This window comes from Engystomops pustulosus, chromosome 2, assembly GCF_040894005.1.
Source record: "Engystomops pustulosus chromosome 2, aEngPut4.maternal, whole genome shotgun sequence".
Taxonomy (NCBI): domain Eukaryota; kingdom Metazoa; phylum Chordata; class Amphibia; order Anura; family Leptodactylidae; genus Engystomops; species Engystomops pustulosus.
Window position 1 is genome coordinate 55,789,925 of NC_092412.1, and position 23,322 is coordinate 55,813,246.

General features: G+C 43.3%; 1 protein-coding gene across 1 annotated transcript in view; it reads left to right on the forward strand.

The window, feature by feature from the left end:
* Positions 1-23,322, forward strand: part of NCKAP1L (NCK associated protein 1 like) — a 158,684-nt gene that overhangs the window by 130,060 nt on the left and 5,302 nt on the right. The window contains exon 30 of the mRNA XM_072134686.1: positions 5,356-5,445. Within this exon, the coding sequence (XP_071990787.1) occupies positions 5,356-5,445 (90 nt within the window). The remainder of the gene's footprint in view (positions 1-5,355; positions 5,446-23,322) is intronic.

The window sequence follows — 23,322 nt, forward strand, 5'->3', positions numbered from 1 at the left end:
AATATTGTACTGACAAGTTAGGACGAAACAATAAGCTCACAGCTGAGAATCAATTACCACAATGTCTAATCTGCTGCTAGCATTTTTGATAACAGAGGCAGAACAATAATAGTTGTATTAAATTTCCTGGCAATAATTTGTGCCTAAAATCGGGATTTTTTTTCTGCATGGTGAAGCCTTGTATTTGGGAAATAATACTGTCTTAATTTAAGCATTATTGTGTGTGAACAAATTATTCTGTGACATTTATAACAAGTGAAGCAGATTATTATTTTTTAGCTACAAATCAATTGAAAGTACTTTTAATGTCCCGATAATAAGACGATGTAAAAGCTATTTTACTTTTGCAGAAGACTACTTTTATTCATATTAAATTGGAAACGGTGGGTGTTTTAAAGACAATTTGGTTTCTGAAACTACAGGCGGTCCCCTACTTAAGAACACTCGACTTACATACGACCCCTAGTTACAAACGGGCCTCTGGATATTGGTAATTTATTGTACTTTAGTCCTAGGCTACAATAAACAGCTATAGCAGTTATCAAATGTGTCTGTAATGAAGCTTTAGTGTTAATATTGATTCTTATGACAACCCAACATTTTTAAAATCCAATTGTCACAGACACCAAAAAAGTTCTGTCTGGGATCACAATGATAAAATATACAGTTCCGACTTACATACAAATTCAACTTAAGAACAAACCTACAGACCCTATCTTGTATGTAACCCGGGGACTGCCTGTTTTATAGACACAAGGAAGTTCTACTAATAAAATATGTTGTACTCCGAGCCTTATGTTTTTATTACCATTTACTGGAAAACTGTGTGGGCCAAAGCTGGGTATGACCATCAGCAAATACTACAACTAAGGCTCCTTTAATATCTTGTTACATGCTCACATTAAGTGTGTATGGCAAGAAAGCTTATAATGCATAAACTGAATGTAAATTGACATAAACTAGCAGATGGAGGCATCTTTTTGGCTCCTTTCTGCTCAGTATAGGTCACATACTGTAGGAAAGACAGGATGAATAAATGTAGTAGACTGCTTTTCTTAACCTTTGTTCCTTCTGCCTGTCCATGGTGGATAGATGTGATTGTATGGCATCCATCCCAGGACTCCACTGAGCATATACTGTGGGTGTTCCCCAGTAATAACCGAGTCCATACATCATAGAGTGGAAGAATCAAGCATGATCCTAAGCTGATTTTGCAAGTTTCCCCACCTACAAAAAATGGATAGGTCAGTAATTTTTATTGTAGGCACACTTCATGTGTGAGAAACAGAATCTCTGTCATTTGTTTCGTTCTGGTTTTCTATGGGATCAAATACTTATTTCATGCAATAAAAAGCTAATTCATTATTTAAAAAAATCATACAATGTGATTTTCTGGATTGTTTTTAGATTCTGTCTCTCACTGTTGAAGTGCACAGACCTCTCGATTCTTTGTAGGTGAGAAAACTTGCATAATCGGCCTAGGATCAAATACTTATTTCCTGCACTGTATTTGTTACAGCTTTGTATGGGAAGGTGGAAAGCCCAGTGGGTATGTAACTGAGCTTCACCAATTGTACTACATAAACTTAAAGCGGACTGGTTGATTTTCATATGCATATAAATTTTATCTTCATCAATTGTAAACTTTTGTAAAAAAATCTCCTACTCAGTAATCACATTGAAATAGTATTTCCTGGATTATTCGGCATTCCCCTTGACTCTGACATACTCAGCAACATTTCAGAAGCTCCGCCTCCTTCCTCCCCCACCTCCTTCTATATGGCCCAATAATAACTGTCCACATAAGGAAGCACTCTAAACATAGGCAGCAGCAAATTACTCAGAAATGAATACCAGCTCACCTCACAAAAACGTATCCAGCAAGGCACGTCCGCCCCTCTGCATGGGAACATTGGACATAGTATGAAGATATAAATTCACAGTCCAGCCAAGCTGCAAATATGAATCCTCCGTTATTGTAGTAACATTTTGTATACAGGATAACTGTGGCGTGCACCCTCATCCGACGCATTTCAGACTGAGGATGGGTATACCATTTGAAACGGGTCGGATGAGGGTGCACATCACAGTTATCCTGTATACAGCATGTTACTCCATAAAGGAGGATTTGTATTTGCAGCTTGGCTGGGCCGTGAATTAATTTTTTGTACTAAGTTGCAAATTACTGCCTGCTACGGATGTTCGCACCTCCTCCCGCTTTCAAAGAGGGAGGGGCTGCCTTAGAGGATGTATCCCACTATATAAGCATGCAGTGGGCTGCAAATTCTCCCAACATATCCTTACAAGGTCAAAAGAGAAATTTCAATGTAGCCTTTCAATAACCTCATGCATTGGCAATTTGCTAACTGCAGAGCTTTGTCACAAGCCATCCGGTATCTTGTATGAGAAATGTTGGTGCTGTCGCTCTTAGGCAGAACTAAAATTATAGGAGAGAATTATTAACACTGCTATAACATTAGATATGATAAGAATAGATCAGGCAAGGGAGAGACTTCACCACATTTTCACTCATATCACATTGTGCTAGAAATGTGGAAGATTTTCCTTATGACTCCTCTACTGCTTATTTTTGGACACTTTTGGAAACTGTCTAGTGAGAGATAAAGATTTGGCTTTTTCATGAATTTTTTCCAGGAACTTGCTACATTTGGCATCATTAAACATATCCCATATGGGAAATAAAGGTATATAAAATATATTATATATGGCTGGGGGTACTACTGCCTACTGCCTGAAACTAATGCTGTAGCATCTCAGCCTCTGTAAAAAAAAAAAAAAAAAGAGACTTTTCACTGACGGGCTCCACTGCGAGTTAACGGGAGGATGGAGAGAGAGGTAAATATAGGAGATTTATTACTTTTTAAAGCTCTCTCCTCCAACCATATATAAAATAGTTTATTTACCTGTCCAACTCCTTTTAAGTTTAAAAATAGGAATCTTCATTTAAAGGGAACCTACAACCACGATTCTACTTATAAAGGTAGATCGGGTGGTAGGTGGATGTAAGGGACATGAGGATAGCTCTTTTTAGAGCTAATCCTCACGTCCCCGCTAACTTTTGGTACACTAATATGTAAATTTCGTTATGCGGCTACTGGGGCGTGGAGTAGCCGGGCACGAGGCTGCACAGCGCGGCTACTCCACGCCCCAGTAGCCACATTACTCCTCCTACCCTGTTGCGTGCGGCGCGCAGCTCCTCGTAGCTGCGCGCCCTCGTCCGACAAGCCGGCTACTGCGCATGCGCAGTAGCTCCGGCCTCGGAGCTGGGGCTGCTCAGCCACCGGCCTGCGTTCTGCGCATGCGCAGGACGCCATCATAACGGACGAGGGTGCGCAGCTACGAGGAGCTGCGCGCCGCACGCAACAGGGTAGGAGGAGTAATGTGGCTACTGGGGCGTGGAGTAGCCGTGCTGTGTAGCCTCGTGCCCGGCTACTACACGCCCCAGTAGCCGCATAACGAAATTTACATATTAGTTCTATAAAGTGTACCAAAAGTTAGTGGGGACGTGAGTATTAGCTCTAAAAAGAGCTCTCCTCACGTCCCTTACATCCACCTACCACCCGATCTACCTTTATAGGTAGAATCGTGGTGGTAGGTTCTCTTTAAACAAGAAATGAGAGAAGGAGTAGTGTGATAAAATAATAAAAGTAGTCTTCTTTCCCCACTTCTCTAGCACATAGGAATAAATCACAAGACTGCTGACCACTGATTGGCTGATGCGGTTATAGACCATTTCAATGTATTTCAATGCTAGAACCAAATAAACAGAGCCTGAACCTTAGCAAAGATGAATTTGATGAATTGGTGCTGAAATAATGCTCATTTATTATTTTAGCACATTTTAGGGATTTTTTTTTTTGCTCACAGACTTCTAACTTATGTTCTGGTGCTGCTGTAAAATTAGTTTAAAATTGTGGGGAATATTTATCTTAGCCTGATACAGTTTTTTTTTATTTTAGTGACTTTTTGGGCACATTTTTTTGCAACTTTCTCAAGGAATGTGCTGGTCTCTGTGTAGCAGTCAACTGTTTTGTGTTTAATCTGTCTTTGTATTCTCCTGCTTCCAGATGTTTGCACCTGATTTAAATATGATTTGCGCTTAAAAAGGTGCAAATAATTGAGGAAAAACACTAAAACACCCCAGTCCCGACCATGTCTAAAAACCCCTAGTATTTGGCAAAGAGTCAGAAATACAAAGACAAATGAGATACAAAAAGATCAGGGAAGGAAGGGGGAACTTAAAGGAAATCTACCATAGGGAAACTACTTTCTGAGATATTCTCCATGGTAGATTCCCCATCTGAGCAGCTGCTAAATCAAGGAGGCAGCAGAAGTAAAGTTTAATCCTATGGCACACACTGGAGCGCCCATGCATCACTCCAGGGATTGATCTTTTATTCACTTGAAAAAGGGGACCACAGTTCCCCGAAACGCGTTGTGTTTCCTCTGTGCACCTTTGATGTTTTCAATAAAAAGGAATACCTATTTGGAACCATTACCCAGTCTTGTCGTGCGCCCTCTGCTCTTGGCTCCTCTGCACCTAAAGTTTAATCCTAGATATGCAAATTCATTTGGGTGTGGAGTAGCTTGAGAGGATAGAGGAGGTTTACTAGTGGCTACTGGCGTAGTGGAGTAGCTTTTCACCAACAGGGCTGTCTCAGGCTACCCTAAGTCCCCAGTAGCCTTGGAAATTAATTTGCATATTCCAGCACTAAAATCTATTTCTACAGCAGCTGCATCTCTAAATTAGTGAAAAACAGGATACAGCTGCTGTCTGGATGGGGAGTCTACCATGGGGAATATCTCGGAAAGTAGATTTGCCATGGTAGATTTCCTTTAACAAGTGGTCTACTTATTGTCAGACTAGTTTTGGCCCTCTGCTCATAAAAGGTATTAGTAACATTGGTGCAGCTGTACAGTAGGTAAGGAGAGACCGCCTGTCATTGAAAGCAGAGTCCTACAGTCTACTAGGTTGCCCACAAATTAATAAACAATTGAATTTCATAGCCAGCAATGATTGATAAATTATTCTATAACTTCTAAAGGTTAACATCTTATGGATGTTGCTCCGTGATGAATATGGAACCCTTTTACTGTTGCTGTATCAGGACCATATATTGTCTGTGTCCACTACTGCTCTTCTATATACACGTAGTAGGGAACATGCTCATTTTTTCCTTCCATAATTACAGTAAATTGCCTCGCAGATTGATTTCATTTCTATAAAGATGGGTAGATTATCTAAGAAAAGAAATAATATTCATAAATGGCTCTTATCAAGTGATCATTGGAGTGCAATCTTCCTTCATTCTTCTTATGTGCTCACATTTCCAGATGGCATCAGGGAGCCTGCTGCACCTCGGGGAAGAAACAGACAAACTAAAAGCCAGAAACCGGGAGTCTATTTTACTTCTCCTTCATCTTGTAAGTATTCTACCGCTTGCCCGCACCCTATTGGCAGGGAATGCACTTAATCTGCAATAACATTCAGTGTAAAGATGCTTCATGCAGCTGTCACAGCAACAAGGCACTCCAGGAGTTTGTTTACCAGTTTCCGTCCAATGAGGAGAAGATTAGGTTATTTTATTTTAACTTTCACTCATCACAAGGGGAAAGAGACATCTCAGTAATAATGGGATTAGCTGAAACAAAGTCAGGATGAAACTACTGTTGCTTGTCGGATGAATTGTCTTGCAGATAACAGATAAATCCAGTAGTGCCTTGTTCTAAATGTATGGATGTAACAATAAAAACAATACATATAGTTTTCTAATGAACTAATTATCATTGGCTTATATTAAATTTATTGAAGTATTTTAATGGACCCCACTGCATTGAACTATCTTTGGGCAGACTGAGCTCTGTTTGGCAATAGACACATTAGGGGAGATTTATCTGAAGAGTCAAAGGTAAAAATGTTTTAGTTGCCCATGGCAACCAATTAGAGCTCATCTTAAATTTTATGTACAGCAGTGGGAAAATGAAAGCTGAGCCCGGATTGGTTGCCATGGGTGACTAGAGCAGTTCTGCTCTCAGACACTTCTAATAAATGTCCCTCAATAAGGAGAATTTAATTTGGCTTACTGTCCCGACTCTGATCTAAATACTAAAAATCTTCTGCCTCATTTATTATAGCCGTGCGCCAAATTATGTAATCTATTACAGCATAGAAGCCGATAGGTAGTTAAAAACACCATAGTCATATCCTATGACACAGGTAATAAATCCTCCTCATTGACCATTCTGCTTTTGCATTAACTTATTACACCAACCAATGCAGCCTACGTGAGGGAAGGAATGATTGTTACCATGATCGTGCCTCCTGAATTTTATAGATTAGCTATACATTAGCACATCTCTGTTCACTCTGACCAATAATCTTGGATTTTGAATAAGGAAGGCTATCACTCCATTTTGCAACGCCATACCATACCCTGTGGATGGCGCTTGATTGGAGCCTAATTCATCCTACAACTGGATAATGACCGAAAGCACCTCCAAATTATCCATGAACTAGTTAGGGAAGAAGCAGGCAGCTGGTATTCTATCTCTAATGGAGTGGCCAGCCCAGTCACCAGATCTCAACCCCATTGAGCTGTTGTGGGAGCAGCTTGATCATATGGTACACAAAAAGTTCCCCTTGAAGCCAGTCAAACTTGTGGGAGGGGCTTCTGGGAGTATGGGGTGAAATTTAATGCAAAACACTAAACTTTTCAGTGGTAGTGTATATGGGACATTTTATAGTTACATTAACACCCTTGTGTTAGGGATTGCCCCTCATCATACTCATTGTGCGCATCTGCGGGTGGTGTTATTTTTTGTGACTTTTGATGATGTTTTCAATCATACCAATTTTAGGACTATTTTCAATCACTTTTTACAGATTTTTACATTTTTTTCAAAATGTCAAAAAAGTGCCATTTTCAACTTTGGCGCTATTTTACATTACAGGGTTAAATGCAGTGAAAAACCGTTATTATATTTTGATAGATCGGGCATTTTTGGACGCGGCAATACCTAATGTGTTTATGATTTTTACTGTTTATTTATATTTATAGTTCTAAGGAAAGACTGGGATGATTTGAATTTTTAGGTTTTTTTATTATAATTTTAAACTTTTTTCTTTTTACTATTTTTCAGACTCCCTAGGGTTCTTTAACCCTAGGTTGTCTGATCGATCCTATCATATACTGCCATACTACAGTATGGTAGTATATGGGGATTTTCCTCCTCATTCATTGATAGCACATTGTAATGAAAGGGTTAAAACGAGACAGCCTCGGGTCTTCCGAAGACCCGAGGCTGTCATGGCGAAGGGCCGATGCTCTGTGATGATGTCACGGGGAGCAACGATCCTCGGCCAGCGGCTATCGCCAGGATAACACCTGCGATCCGTGCTAGCAGCAATATGCAGCAAAGACTTACCGGCTACGGAGAGGACTCAGCCCGTGAGCCCTCTCCATGCACCCGCACCCGACGCGTGCCATAAATACACAGCGGGCAGTCGTGAACCAGTTAAAATATTACTCTTAAAAGAAAATTGCCTATGTCTACTTTTGACTTCCCTAAAAGATCAGACTTACCCTTATTATAAAGTTGTGTTATATTCTAACATTAGGTGCCCATATAAGAACATGTTCTGATAACTTATTGAGGTAGTAGGTTGTAGTAGGTTTCACTGACTTACGTTACTTTCTATATAAAGTAAGTACTACCATCAAAATCCATTATAAACCAGAGGCACTTACTCATAGATCCAGGCACCATGACTGGTAATATTCTTATTTGTTATCAATGGCTTCCTTTCTTCTAAAATCAACTTTTAAAATTATGCTAATAATTAGCCATAGGGTCTTCCCTAGCACTTCTGTGATCTAGATTTAGTGTCTCCCCCTCCCCCTGCCCTGTCAGCATAGAAGGAAGTTCTGTAAGCAAGATTACATTGGTGCTTGAGTAGCCCCTGAGACTTAATAGCAGAATTTTAAAAGTTGATTTTGGAAGAAAAACAGAAGATTACCACAGTCATTGTGCCTGGATCTATGTGTCCCTGGTTTATCTTGATTGATTTTGATTAGAAATGTCCTATATACATCTCATGGTGTAAGGGCCATAATATTACTTCACATACTCAATTGTTGGTACATTAATTAACATTTATGTATAAATTATAGCTATGCCACGACACTGGTTTACTCTTACATTTCTTTCCATGATTAATGCCTTTTATCCTCTTTCCCCTCAAAGTTCCTTTTTCCTGTATCTCTTCTAGCTTTCCAGATTTATACTCAGGAAGTGCATAGAGATTTACAGGCAAAAGCAATTTAAATGCAAATGTCTGCAGAGGGCCGGAGCCATTAATGAGAGTGGACAGCGCTGATACCGGAGGAGGTAGAACAAGTTAAGAACTAATGTGCTGGCCCCATAGCCATGCTTAGGGGAATGGGAAGAGGCACAAGGTCCTTAATCTTTCTTGCCAGAGGTCTTAAAACCTAGTGTGGCGGAATGAGCCACCAATACATTGCGTAGTTATAGGCAGGGATTAGCAGAGAATGCCAAACATGAACACAAGGTAGATTAACAATAATACTCAACAGATATGACTAGAGCACAGAAATAATCTTATAGCCTTCGGGAATAGAAATTCTAGAGGCTTGTATCATATTTTACAGGTGACATGTGCCAGTGGAGCCAAACAGTGTTGAATCTATAGTTTTTGTACACTTACTGTATTGTAAGGGACTATGGGTATAAGTATCTTGGGGTTACGGTATGCCAACACTACAGGAAAAGACATATTGGGGCAGATTCATTGATCTCCCGTCCCATATTTCTAAATTGTGCCAAAAACAGTCTAAATGCCTTCTGATACATTTACTGTATCAAGGCTTTTAGACAATTTTTTGGCACTTTTCTGACTCATCCATTAAAGGGAAATAATCTCCAGAAAAGTGGGTGTGGTAGGGCAGGAAATAGTCAGTGCAGCAAAAATACAAAGAGGGGGAGACACATTGGGGCTCATTTACTTACCTAACCTTACTGGAGTTCAACGAAAGTGCACCCGATATCCTGCATGTGTCGCTTCCCTGCTCAGGTCCAACAGAGTTCACCATCTTTTTAGTGGTGCATGTAAGTGCTTGGGCTTGCGACACTATTTGAATGTTAAATCCTGCACTCTGTCCGAATCAGCCGGATCTAAAAGTAGATCTCAATAGTGTTAAACAGCAACAAATTCATCGTCATAATCATAGTTTCATAGGATATAAGGCTGGAAAAAGACACAAGTCAGTCAAGTCCAACCTGTCAGAATGAAATAAATGTTTTTCCCAATGATCCGTAATATTTTTTCTCTCCAGAAAGGCATCCAGGCCTCTCTTGAACATGTACATAGAGTCCACCATAACAACCTCCTGCGGCAGAGAGTCCCATAGTTTCACTGCTCTTACAGTAAAGAACCTTTGTCTATGGTGATGGTAGAATCGCCTCTCCTCTAGGCGTAGAGGATGCCCCCTTGTCCTGGTCACAGGCCTAGGTATAAAAAGATCTTTGGAGAGATCCTTGTACTGTCCGTTCAGGTATTTGTACATTGTAATGAGGTCTCCCCTCAGTCGTCTTTTTTCTAAACTGAATAATCCCAAATTTTGTAATCTGTCATTGTATTCTAATCCCTCCATTCCCCTAATAATCCTGGTTTCTTTTTTTTTACACTGGTGGCCAAAACTGTACACAATATTCCATGTGTGGTCTGACCAGTGATTTGTATAATGGCAAAACTATGCCTTTATCATGAGAATCTATTCCTCTCTTGATACATCCCATAATTTTATGGGATCTGGTCACTAAAATAAGTTTACCGTCCACCAATATCCCCTAGACTTTTTCAGCTCCAGTTTTACCAAGTAATTGACTGTTTAGAACATAATTATACTTTTTGTTTCCATGGCCCAAGTGGATAACTTTACATTTATCCACATTAAACCTCAACCATTTCTCCTCCCATTCCTCTGTAATGCTAAACTATCGACCTCAGTATTTATTACTTTACACAGCTTAGTATCATCTTCAAATATTGAAACTTGACTGTGTAAACCCACTACAAGGTCATTAATAAAAATTTTAAAAAGAAGCGACCCCAATACTGTGGCACTCCACTGGTAATGTCAAACCAATCTGAGACTGTGCCATTAATGACGACCCTCTGACGACTCAGCCAATTACTAACCCAAATACACAAATTTTCCCCTAGTCCCTGCAGCTTCATTTTATGTACCAACCTTTTATCCGGCACCTTTTATGCCTTTAAAAAGTCCAGATATACAACATCCACAGCGTCCCCCAGATCCAGTCTGGAACTTACTTCCCCATAGAAGCCAATCAGATTAGTCTGACACGACCGATCTCTCATAAACCCATGCTGACACTGGATGATTGTGTCACAGCACTAGACTAATGTTATTAAACCCTGCACTGTCGGAGCCTGCAACACAATAATGAATTCCCCCATTGTAGCTAGAAAATATATCCCTTTAGTTAAAGTAGTCAAGTATATCTGGAGAGGGAAATCCATTTCAAAGATAAGATTGGGTGAGTAAGAGTAAGTCACGTTTATATAATATTTTTTTTGTAAATTTCAAGTAATTGTAAAACACTGACAGTACTGATGAGAATTTAAGGAATACTTTATAATTGTATAAGAGTAGAGGGTAAAAACAGTGATGGGTCAATACAAGATCTGTACAGTTTTCAGAATTCATGAAATTACAGGAACAGGTTAAGTATCTCACCTGCATAATCATCATCTTAATGTTCTCTCCGTGTTTGTGTATTTGTTGGTGGACTAAGGCTGGTAACAAGGTGATCCATGGCAAGGATGTCTCGGCCAGGCAGATATAACTTACAGTATATGCTATCGGCTAGTGTAGATGTTGATTCCAGTGCAAGTCGTCATAAATCAATTCCTGTGAACAAATTGCTGGTCTACATAATTTGGCCCCAAGGTCTCATTTTGTGAAGAGGGTAAATATACCTACAAGAATGAAACAACTTGAAAGGATGAGTGGTGCACTGGATTCAAAGGATGGGGGAACGCACAGGCACAAGTGCTAACCATAGACAGGGCCTGTGCTAGCACTGGACATACCTGGGCAAGAGCCGGGGCCCAGGGCTGCTGGAGGGGCCCACATAAGTCTGTACATAAGAAAGGGGTTGAGGGTGGCTTCATCTTATTAATCCATAGGGCGTGATGGGGCTTTATATAAAATACCCATGACGGGGCTGTTTGGTATGAAAAACTAAGAAATATGTTGGCACACATCACACCAATTTATATATACCAGCAGGGAAGTACTTATGCATGGGTGGGAACTGTTAGGCATAATCGCTGTGCTGACCCATAGCTCAATATTGTGACATATGCTATATACCATGAGTCTCATTGCATTTTATGTTACATTCATTTGCTTGGCCCACCAATGTGTACACAAGGATTTATAACTCAACGGATAACAGATGTTATAGCATACATACAGTATATTTAATATATAGTAGAATTTACACACACATCAATGCAATGCTAATATTCAATGCACCAATATCAAATATAACGGTGATGTTTCACACTTCCAAGGATCCATGGTGTTAGTTCTACCATTACATGTCAAATGGCAGCAGTACTTAGTCCATAAAGGATATATATTTGTAAGAAGGAATATGGCTGCAATTCAACTTTTATGCCACGCCGCTGCGACTTTTTAAGATGGTAATTTATTACCTTAAAAATATTAAGCCTCCCTTCTAATGACAGGTTATAGAGGAAAATATCCGATGGTTTTCCAGCTGGGATCAACTCTATTTGCGGTCACCAAAAGTTTTCTATTTGGATAGAAATTGCTTCTTGCATACCTCCTGCATTATTTAGGCAATTTTACAATATTTTTCCTTCCATTCACAGAGTTATTGCTGTCAAGTTGTAAATAGAATAAATCATTATTTATGACCCAACTCGGTTCTTCTGGTGTAGTAGGAAAATGTTTTCAGACAAGAGAAGGTTAAAATCTTCATGGCATTGAACATGAATCAGATATATGAAAATACACTGACATTTCTTCCTGAGTATCCAGGATGCTGCTAGGAGACAGAAGGAAAATGTGCTGTGCAGAAGAAAATAACATGCACATTTCATTAGCAGCGGAGTATTATATACTATAATTAGGAACATTGAACACTTGCATTACATCAGAATTCACAGAGTACTCAGAGACATTGCCAAGACGGGATTGATAGGGCACACATAGAACTATGTATGTTTCTAATGGGTGCCACTAAATTAGCATTGATCCATCTGTTCATATCCATGGGTCCAATGTCACATTAAAAGGACTGTCTCGTCTTGAGTGCCCTTATCTGCATGCCATGTATGGCGGTCATGTTCTGGTTGACCCTGTATATAAATGTATTACACAGAGAGCAATTCATTTCCATGATTATTGTTTCCTGTAGTGGCTGCTAAAAGGAATTGAGAAGCAAAGTGAGCTGTTTGAGGCATCGGAAGGCACCGTGTTAAAGGGGTTGTCCATGTCCTGTCAAAGTAAACATCATATTATTGATAGCGTAGGTCTGTGTCTCGTCTTATGACCTTTTGGGGTTTTACAATTGATAAACTTTAGAAAACCGAATCAGAATGAAAAAAAGAATCAAGCAAAATAAAGCATCCAACGTGCATGGGAACCTAGCGGGAGGTAGGTGTGTCAATACCTGAAAATCGCTTATAGCGTTGTGGTGCAAAATCTTAATAGGCAATGGAAACTTTTAAGTATATGGATATGTCTCGGATTTGTGTCTCACCAAAGTGATTGCAACCCCTGCATATTTGGAAACATTTTATTATATCTTTCAGGGAACAACACTGAAGATGTCATACTTTGAGATAATCTAATGTAGTCACTGGACAGCTTGTATCTAGGCACAGCTTGTATCTGAGTATTCAAGATGCCGCCGTGATAGTAGGCTGCCTGTGCTTCTGCTCCCCCCTTTTTCCCTAGTTTCTATTAGTTCCATGGCTCCCACTCACCCACTGCACCCTACGGACCCCGAGACAAATTTTGTGCTTTGAAGATCTAGCAGTGCATTGGTGGTCAAGTGGCTTATCTATGGTACGGCAACACAATGGTGGTGGAGAGCCAGCATCCAGTCAGCATCCAGCACCAGGAGCATAGAAGACGCAATGATCGCACTCCCTACCTGGAAGGCTTGGCGGAACTACTGTGAAACTTCTGGAATTGCACCAAAACCAGCATCTCAGGCTCAATGCAGATGCATTGGAGTGCCCCCACTGGAACTAGCCTCAACCAGCACAAGGACACTAGAGTGTTGGCGTACCATTCTGTCAAATTTCAAACTTGTTGTGATCCAGCAAACAGGACAATCTGAACCCAATTTTTCAAAGATAAAACTTCATGCTTTTACTTCAGGACCATAGTCACAAATTTCCAGTTCCCACATATAACAGCTTAAAAAAATGTGAATCAGCAACGCGTTTCCTTCCTCATGCCTACCATCCTGTCACACTGGAATGCGTGACTATCCACTGGCTCTAACCATTTTAGTGATGCACAGGATCCTTAAATTGACCACTACAACCAACACCCTAGAGCAACAACATCAGGTAGCACAGGCTGCACCATAACACCATTATCATTGTCCCTGCAACAGAAAGCTTGTAGAGCCCAACCTAGCACAATTAGAGTGCCAGTGTCAATTGTGGGTGTGGTTGAGAGTGCCAAGTTGTGCAGTGAGGCACCATGTTCTAGTCCCTCCTGTTCATTCCAGCTTCACCCTTGTGCTCTGTTAGTCAATATTTTGTGTGCCCACCATTATATTCAGTACTCACTTATGGAGTTCACTAGAGCTTCACAGGTTACACTCTTCTAATGCTACATGACAACACCACGAAGATGTTAGAGACCTTGTTTTTCTCCACCTTCTGTTTGTGGATGCTCAATAAGGTTTAGGTCTGTAGGCACCTTTACCATCGCTTTCTTTCATGGTTTTTTCAATTATCTGTAGCTGTCCCCAACTGGCAAAACTATATATAATTAAATACTACAGATATTATACAATATTATATAATAATAATATAATAAAATATTTCCAAAAATGTGACTTTTGTAAGATACTGTAGATCAAGAGAAAGCAGTCAAGTAGAAGAAATCATCTTCCCCAAATACATTATCACCATTTCATATCCATCTGAGGACATCCATGAAAACTTTCAAAAAGTAGAAGATAATTAATTTCTATTAAAATTAAATAATTTCAATATTTTCTTTTTGCACGCTTAGATTTACTCAGAAAAGTCAATTATGTAGCTAATTCCAGGAGGGTTTTTCCCTGTGCCGAGCACTGATGTGCACTCGCTGTGACAGACGTAATGAAGTTTGGGCTTGTTTCTGAGCAGCTCGATATTATCACAGTGGGAATGAGAGTGACCAAAGCTGTCTGAATCAATACACGTATTTACCAACCCTTGCTTCATTGTCTATCTATGTAGACACATGATAATTCTTATTACCTATTTACAGAGCACTATGCATGGTCCACAGGGAAATATAGACAGTAATGTGCTCATCAATGCACAGCAGGGGTTATATATTCGGCACTTTCCCATCCATGTAGCAATGATCATTGTTCCATTACTCACAATTCCCAGTACGTGTCAAACTTTTGCAACGTTTTTCAATCTCCATTTTTTTTTTTAATATATTTTTCATTGTAACCTTGTGGTACGGGTCAAAAAAACCATATTATCTGCAGAATATTACACTATCAACAATATCAACTTATCCGCGTGTAACACACTAGGGTGTCAAGTGCCTTGTAATGAAACACTGTGGGGGTCATTTACTAAGGGCCCGAATCGCATTTTTCCGACGTGTTTCCCAAATATTATCATTTTTCCCTGATTTGCCCCGGGTTTTTGGTGCACACGATCGGATTGTGGTGCATCGGCGCCGGCATGCACGCGACGGAAATCGGGGGAAGTGGCCGTCGGAAAACCCGACGGATTCGGAAAAACCCTATGGGTTCAGCGATCCAGCGGCGGGTTCTCCAACGCTGATTCGTGTCTTCCGGCGAATCACTAAGGTAGTGTGCCCGATGTCCACCAGGTGTCGCTGCTGCGCTGAAGTCCGCCGAGATCCGCCGGAGTTCACCAAGCCAGGCTGGGTGCAGGTAAGTGCGTGTCAATTAACACATTTTTTTACAAAAATATGGCGTGTTTTCCGAATCCGTCGGGTTTTCCGACGGCCACGCCCCCCGATTTCCGTTGCGTGCATGCCGGCGCCGATGCGCCACAATCCGATCGCGTGCGCCAAAAACGGGGCAATTCAGGGAAAAACGGTAATATTTGGGAAACACTTCCTAAAAGCACGATTCGGGCCCTTAGTAAATGACCCCCTATGACTCCTTTATGACAAATGTGCTTTTTACCATTTATAGCATTTTTACAGATTGGGGAGAACTAAGTGCCTGAACGACATTTGCCTTATAACTATGTACTTTATGTCTTATTAGTATCTGCATTAAGCATAACATAGATGGATGATATATATATGAGGATAAATATGGTTGTTTTGAAGAGGGCATTCACCAGCCTTAACTCTTTCCATACTGATTATGACAAAGTTAGAATTTTGTAATGTGGTCCTCACCATTTTCTGACAGTAGATGTTAATATTTTCCAATCTATACCAGACTGGAGGTACCAGGTTGTTTGCTTCAGCCTAGGATCACCCATCTGACCCTAATAATTACTATATATTGGGTACTTAAAAGGAATCTGGCAGCAATTTAATCATATAAAGCTGCATACAGTGATAGATATTGGTCCCGGAGATCTGTGTAAACATACATTTGTGTGTTGTTAGTAGCAGCAGGGCTGTGAAAAGTAAAGTTATATTCCAGCTCTGCAGATCCCGTAAGTGCTCTGGGCAGGCCTTTCAACCTGAAGAGCACTGCGTTGCTCTCTGCACAGTACTGCACCACCCTCCCCTTTGCTAACTGTAGGAGCTGTATCAGGCTTTTGTTTGGATACTTACAGCACTCACTCTGAGCAGAGGGGAGGACCTGTGAAACATTTTTTAGCCAAGAGCAGAAAGCTCAACATTCTGAAATGCCCACCCAGAGCACTCGTAGGAGTTACAAACGAGGATTAAAAGTGTAGTTTTCGCAGACCTGCTGTTACTTACTAGACATAGGCCAGTATTCAACACTATCGGTCAAAACTGATAAAAGTTACTACTAGAGATGAGCGAGCACTAAAATGCTCGGGTACTCGTTATTCGAGACGAACTTTTCCCGATGCTCGAGTGCTCGTTTCGAGTAACGAGCCCCATTGAAGTCAATGGGAGACTCGAGCATTTTTCAAGGGGACCAAGGCTCTGCACAGGGAAGCTTGGCCAAACACCTGGGAACCTCAGAAAAGGATGGAAACACCACGGAAATGGACAGGAAACAGCAGGGGCAGCATGCATGGATGCCTCTGAGGCTGCTTAATCGCACCATTATGCCAAAATTATGGGCAACAGCATGGCCATGACAGAGTGACAGAATGAAGCTAGATAGCATCTAAAACATCCAATAATTGACCCTGACACTATAGGGGACGGCATGCAGAGGCAGCGGCAGCAGCGGAAGGCTAGAGAGTGGCATGGCGACATACCCTAAATGGACTCAGGCTTCAAACCAATGGGTAGCAGAGAGGAACCAAAGAAGGTGAGCAAGAAGCGCTCAAATAATATTGGTACATGATAAAAGTTTGCCAGTATATTTTGTGGATTACACAGCAGGGTGGCGACAAAGTTAACATGGAAGCCATGAAAACAATCCAAAATTCTGCCTGACACAGCTCGTTTGATAAGGGGACGATGTATGGAGGCAGTGAACTAGTAGTAGATTAAAGGTACTGCAGTTAAAACTATGTTAGTTGGTTCTTGGCATGGAGCTGGCGCTCCGCTGCCAGGCGAGCTTTCGCCAATCCAAGCCCCTGTCTCTAGGCTACTCCCCAAACAGCACTTCTAAGAACCTTTCGGATAAGATCAAGTGTAGTAGCGTTCTTATAAGTTTGGGATATGGCGGGTGAGGGGAATGTAAACATCTGCGCAAGAAGCGCTGAAATAATATCCGTAAATGAAAAAAGTTTTCCAGTATATTTTGTGGCTTACACAGCAGGGTGGCGACAAAGTTAACAAGTTTGATGTGGAATGCCCTGCAATAGCTCTTGGGCGGTGTGCCTTTTATCACCTAGGCTCAGCAGTTTGAGCACCGCCTGCTGTCGCTTAGCAACGGCACTGCTGCTGTGCCTAGAGCTACCGACTGATGGCGCCATGCCCACGGATGGTAATTCGGAGGAGGTGGAGGAGGGGTGGAAGGATTTGGAGGTATAGTAGGCCTTTGAGACCTGGACCGAGGTAGGCCCCGCAATCCTCTGCGTCGGCAGTATATGACCAGCCCCAGGGTCAGACTCGGTCCCAGCCTGCACCAAGTTAAGTGTAGTAGCGTTCTTATAAGTTTGGGATATGGCGGGTGAGGGGAATGTAAACAGATGCGCAAGAAGCGCATGATGCGCATGGAGCTGGCGCTCCGCTGCTAGGCGAGCTTTCGCCAATCCAAGCCCCTGTCTCTAGGCTACTCCCCAAACAGCACTTCTAAGAACCTTTTGTATAAGATCAAGTGTAGTAGCGTTCTTATAAGTTTAGGATATGGCGGGTGAGGGGAATGTAAACAGATGCGCAAGAAGCGCATGATGCGCATGGAGCTGGCGCTCCGCTGCTAGGCGAGCTTTCGCCAATCCAAGCCCCTGTCTCTAGGCTACTCCCCAAACAGCACTTCTAAGAACCTTTTGTATAAGATCAAGTGTAGTAGCGTTCTTATAAGTTTAGGATATGGCGGGTGAGGGGAATGTAAACAGATGCGCAAGAAGCGCATGATGCGCATGGAGCTGGCGCTCCGCTGCTAGGCGAGCTTTCGCCAATCCAAGCCCCTGTCTCTAGGCTACTCCCCAAACAGCACTTCTAAGAACCTTTTGTATAAGATCAAGTGTAGTAGCGTTCTTATAAGTTTAGGATATGGCGGGTGAGGGGAATGTAAACAGATGCGCAAGAAGCGCTGAAATAATATCCGTAAATGGTAAAAGTTTGCCAGTGTATTTTGTGGATAACACAGCAGGGTGGCGACAAAGTTAACAACTTTGATGTGGAATCCATGAAAACAACCCAAATTTCGGCCTGACAAACCTCGTTTGATAAAGGGACGATGTATGGAGGCAGCTATATGGACGACTTTTGGAGGTAGCAATGGAGACAACGTGTGGAGGCTGCTATGGAGACAATTTAATTTGGATAGTGCCTGTATGTGGCAGTCCAAAAAATTTTTCAAACCAGAGGAGCAGGTAGGTGGCCCTCCAGAAAAATGGAATAGATTGAGTGCCTGTATGTGGCAGTCCAAAAAATTTTTCAAACCAGAGGAGCAGGTAGGTGGCCCTCCAGAAAAATGGAATAGATTGAGTGCCTGTATGTGGCACTCCCAAAAATTGTTTAAAACAGAGGACCGTGTCGGTGGCCCTCCAGAAAAATTAAATGCATAAAGTACTATACCTAGAGCCAGTGGGCCCTGTCAAAAAACAGCCAGTTTCCTCTGCTTTACTGTAGAAAGAGGAGGAGAAGGAGGAAAATGAGGAGGAGGAGGAGTGGATAAATTATTCAGGTTGAGCTTCCTTCACCTGCTGGAGATTTGAAATTAGGAGAAATCCATGCTTTATTCATCTTGATAAGCGTCAGCCTGTCAGCGCTGTCAGTCGACAGGCGTGTACGCTTATCGGTGATGATGCCACCAGCTGCACTGAAAACCCGCTCTGACAAGACGCTAGCGGCAGGGCAGGCAAGAACCTCCAAGGCGTAGAGCGCCAGTTCGTGCCACATGTCCAGCTTTGAAACCCAGTAGTTGTAGGGAGCTGTGTGATCATTTAGGACGATGGTATGGTCAGCTACGTACTCCCTCACCATCTTTCTGTAAAGATCAGCCCTACTCTGCCGAGACTGGGGACAGGTGACAGTGTCTTGCTGGGGTGACATAAAGCTGGCAAAAGCCTTGTAAAGCGTACCCTTGCCAGTGCTGGACAAGCTGCCTGCTCGCCTACTCTCCCTCGCTACTTGTCCCGCAGAACTACGCACTCTGCCGCTAGCGCTGTCAGAAGGGAAATACTGTTTCAGCTTGTGCACCAGGGCCTGCTGGTATTCATGCATTCTCACACTCCTTTCCTCTCCAGGGATGAGAGTGGAAAGATTTTGCTTGTACCGTGGGTCCAGGAGAGTGAACACCCAGTAATCGGTGCTGGAATAAATTCTTTGAACGCGAGGGTCACGGGATAGGCAGCCTAGCATGAAATCTGCCATATGCGCCAGAGTACCAACGCGTAAGAATTCACTCCCCTCACTGGCCTGACTGTCCATTTCCTCCTCCTCCAACTCCTCCAACTCCTCTTCTTCTGCCCATACACGCTCAACAGTGTAGGACTCAACAATGGTCCCCTCTTGTGTCTCGCCAACATTCTCCTCCTCTTCCTCCTCATCCTCCTCCACCTCCACCTCCTCCGATATGCGCTGAGAAACAGACCTAAGGGTGCTTTGGCTATCAACAAGGGAATCTTCTTCCCCTGTCTCTTGTGAGGAGCGCAAAGCTTCCGACTTCATGCTGACCAGAGAGTTTTTCAACAGGCCAAGCAGCGGGATGGTGAGGCTGATGATGGCGGCATCGCCACTGACCATCTGTGTTGACTCCTCAAAGTTACTCAGCACCTGACAGATATCAGACATCCACGTCCACTCCTCATTGTAGACTTGAGGAAGCTGACTGACCTGACTACCAGTTCTGGTGGAAGTTGACATCTGGCAGTCTACAATGGCTCGGCGCTGCTGGTAAACTCTGGATAACATGGTCAGTGTTGAATTCCACCTCGTGGGCACGTCGCACAACAGTCGGTGAGCGGGCAGTTGGAGGCGGCGCTGCGCTGCCCTGAGAGTGGCAGCATCTGTGCTGGACTTCCTGAAATGCGCACAGATGCGGCGCACCTTCGTGAGCAAATCAGACAGATTGGGGTATGTCTTGAGGAAACGCTGAACTATCAGATTTAACACATGGGCCAGGCATGGCACATGTGTCAGTCTGCCGAGTTGCAGAGCCGCCACCAGGTTACGGCCGTTGTCACACACAACCATGCCTGGCTTCAGGTTCAGCGGTTCCAGCCACAGATCAGTCTGCGCCGTGATGCCCTGTAATAGTTCTTGGGCGGTGTGCCTTTTATCGCCTAGGCTCAGAAGTTTGAGCACCGCCTGCTGTCGCTTAGCGACGGCACTGCTGCTGTGCCTAGAGCTACCGACTGATGGCGCCATGCCCACGGATGGTCGTTCGGAGGAGGAGGTGGAGGAGGGGTGGGAGGAGGAGGAGGCATAGTAGGCCTCAAACACCTGGACCGAGGTAGGCCCCGCAATCCTCGGCGTCGGCAGTATATGACCAGCCGCAGGGTCACACTCGGTCCCAGCCTCCACCAAGTTAACCCAATGTGCCGTCAGAGATATATAGTGGCCCTGCCCGGCAGCACTCGTCCACGTGTCCGTGGTCAGGTGGACCTTGTCAGAAACGGCGTTGGTCAGGGCACGGATTATGTTGTCTGACACGTGCTGGTGCAGGGCTGGGACGGCACATCGGGAAAAGTAGTGGCGGCTGGGGACCGAATACCGAGGGGCGGCCGCCGCCATGAGGCTGCGAAAGGCCTCGGTCTCTACTAGCCTATAGGGCAGCATCTCCAGGCTTAGCAATCTGGAAATGTGCACATTAAGGGCTTGGGCGTGCGGGTGGGTTGCACTATATTTGCGTTTCCGCTCCAGCGTCTGGGGTATGGAGAGCTGAACGCTGGTGGATGCTGTGGAGGATCGTGGAGGTGACGATGGGGTTTTTGTGGCAGGGTCCTGGGCAGGGGGCTGACTATCAGCTGACACAGGGGAAGGAGCAGTGGTGTGCACGGCCGGAGGTGAACGCGCTTGTTGCCACTGAGTGGGGTGTTTAGCATTCATATGCCTGCGCATACTGGTGGTAGTTAAGCTAGTAGTGGTGGAACCCCCGCTGATCCTGGTTTGGCAAATGTGGCACACCACAGTCCGTCGGTCATCCGGTGTTTCCTTAAAGAACCTCCAGACTTCTGAAAATCTAGCCCTCGCCGCAGGAGCCCTCGCCACGGGAGCTTCACTAGTTGACACATTTGGCGCTGATGCACCAGCTCTGGCCCTGCCTCTCCGTCTGGCCCCACCACTGCCTCTTCCAACCTGTTCTGGTCGAGGACTCTCCTCCGTCTCAGAAGCACTGTGTTCACCCGGCCTCTCAACCCAGCTTGGGTCTGTCACCTCATCATCCTCCGATCCCTCAGTCTGCTCCCCCCTCGGACTTCCTGCCCTGACAACAACTTCCCCACTGTCTGACAACCGTGTCTCCTCATCGTCGGACACCTCTTTACACACTTCTTCCACTACGTCAACAAGGTCATCATCACCCACAGACTGCGACTGGTGGAAAACCTGGGCATCAGAAAATTGCTCATCAGCAACCGGACAAGTGGTTTGTGACTGTGGGAAGGGTCCAGAAAACAGTTCCTCAGAGTATGCCGGTTCAAATGGCAAATTTTGCTGGGAGGGGGCAGACTGGGGGGGAGGAGGCTGAGGTGCAGGAGCTGGAGGAGTGCCGATTTCGGTGACATGGGTGGACTGCGTGGAAGACTGACTGGTGGACAAATTGCTCGAAGCATTGTCGGCAATCCACGACATCACCTGTTCGCACTGTTCTGGCCTCAACAGTGCTCTACCACGAGTCCCAGTAACTTCAGACATGAACCTAGGGAGTGTAGCTCTGCGGCGTTCCCCTGCTCCCTCATAAGCAGGTGGTGTCTCACCCCGCCCAGGACCACGGCCTCTGACCCCTGCAGTAGTTGGACGCCCACGTCCCCGCCCTCGTCCTCTACCCCTAGCCCTCGGGTTAAACATTTTGAAAATGAGAGTTATAACTTGTATTTTTTTTTTTACTTTTTTTTTTTTTTTTTTTTTTTTGTGTTTTTTAGTTTTTAAAACCAAACGATGCTATCCTATTGCTATGGCTATTTTCTAGCCAAGTATTACAGCACACTACTATGCCAGATGAGATGACGCTGAGTTATGAAAAAAATAAACGTAAAATAAAAAAGGAAATGGCAGACTGTGCCTAGTTGAAATACAACCCCGGGCCCTAATAAATTTTCCCACTTCGGTCTTTGCGATGGATATGTGCGTCACTAAAACACAGTGGTCGCAAGTCTGACTCCAAATTGCTCCCAATTTGATAGTAGATGCACTGCAGCAAGTACAGCCACCAGCAGATCAACCAGAAATCAAATATATATAACGCTACTGTAGGCGTAATTAAGACGTTTGTATTCTCCTATGGCTATTTTCTAGCCAAGTATTACAGCACACTACTATGCCAGATGAGATGACGCTGAGTTATGAAAAAAATAAACGTAAAATAAAAAAGGAAATGGCAGACTGTGCCTAGTTGAAATACAACCCCGGGCCCTAATAAATTTTCCCACTTCGGTCTTTGCGATGGATATGTGCGTCACTAAAACACAGTGGTCGCAAGTCTGACTCCAAATTGCTCCCAATTTGATAGTAGATGCACTGCAGCAAGTACAGCCACCAGCAGATCAACCAGAAATCAAATATATATAACGCTACTGTAGGCGTAATTAAGACGTTTGTATTCTCCTATGGTTATTTTCTAGCCAAGTATTACAGCACACTACTATGCCAGATGAGATGACGCTGAGTTATGAAAAAAATAAACGTAAAATAAAAAAGGAAATGGCAGACTGTGCCTAGTTGAAATACAACCCCGGGCCCTAATAAATTTTCCCACTTCGGTCTTTGCGATGGATATGTGCGTCACTAAAACACAGTGGTCGCAAGTCTGACTCCAAATTGCTCCCAATTTGATAGTAGATGCACTGCAGCAAGTACAGCCACCAGCAGATCAACCAGAAATCAAATATATATAACGCTACTGTAGGCGTAATTAAGACGTTTGTATTCTCCTATGGCTATTTTCTAGCCAAGTATTACAGCACACTACTATGCCAGATGAGATGACGCTGAGTTATGAAAAAAATAAACGTAAAATAAAAAAGGAAATGGCAGACTGTGCCTAGTTGAAATACAACCCCGGGCCCTA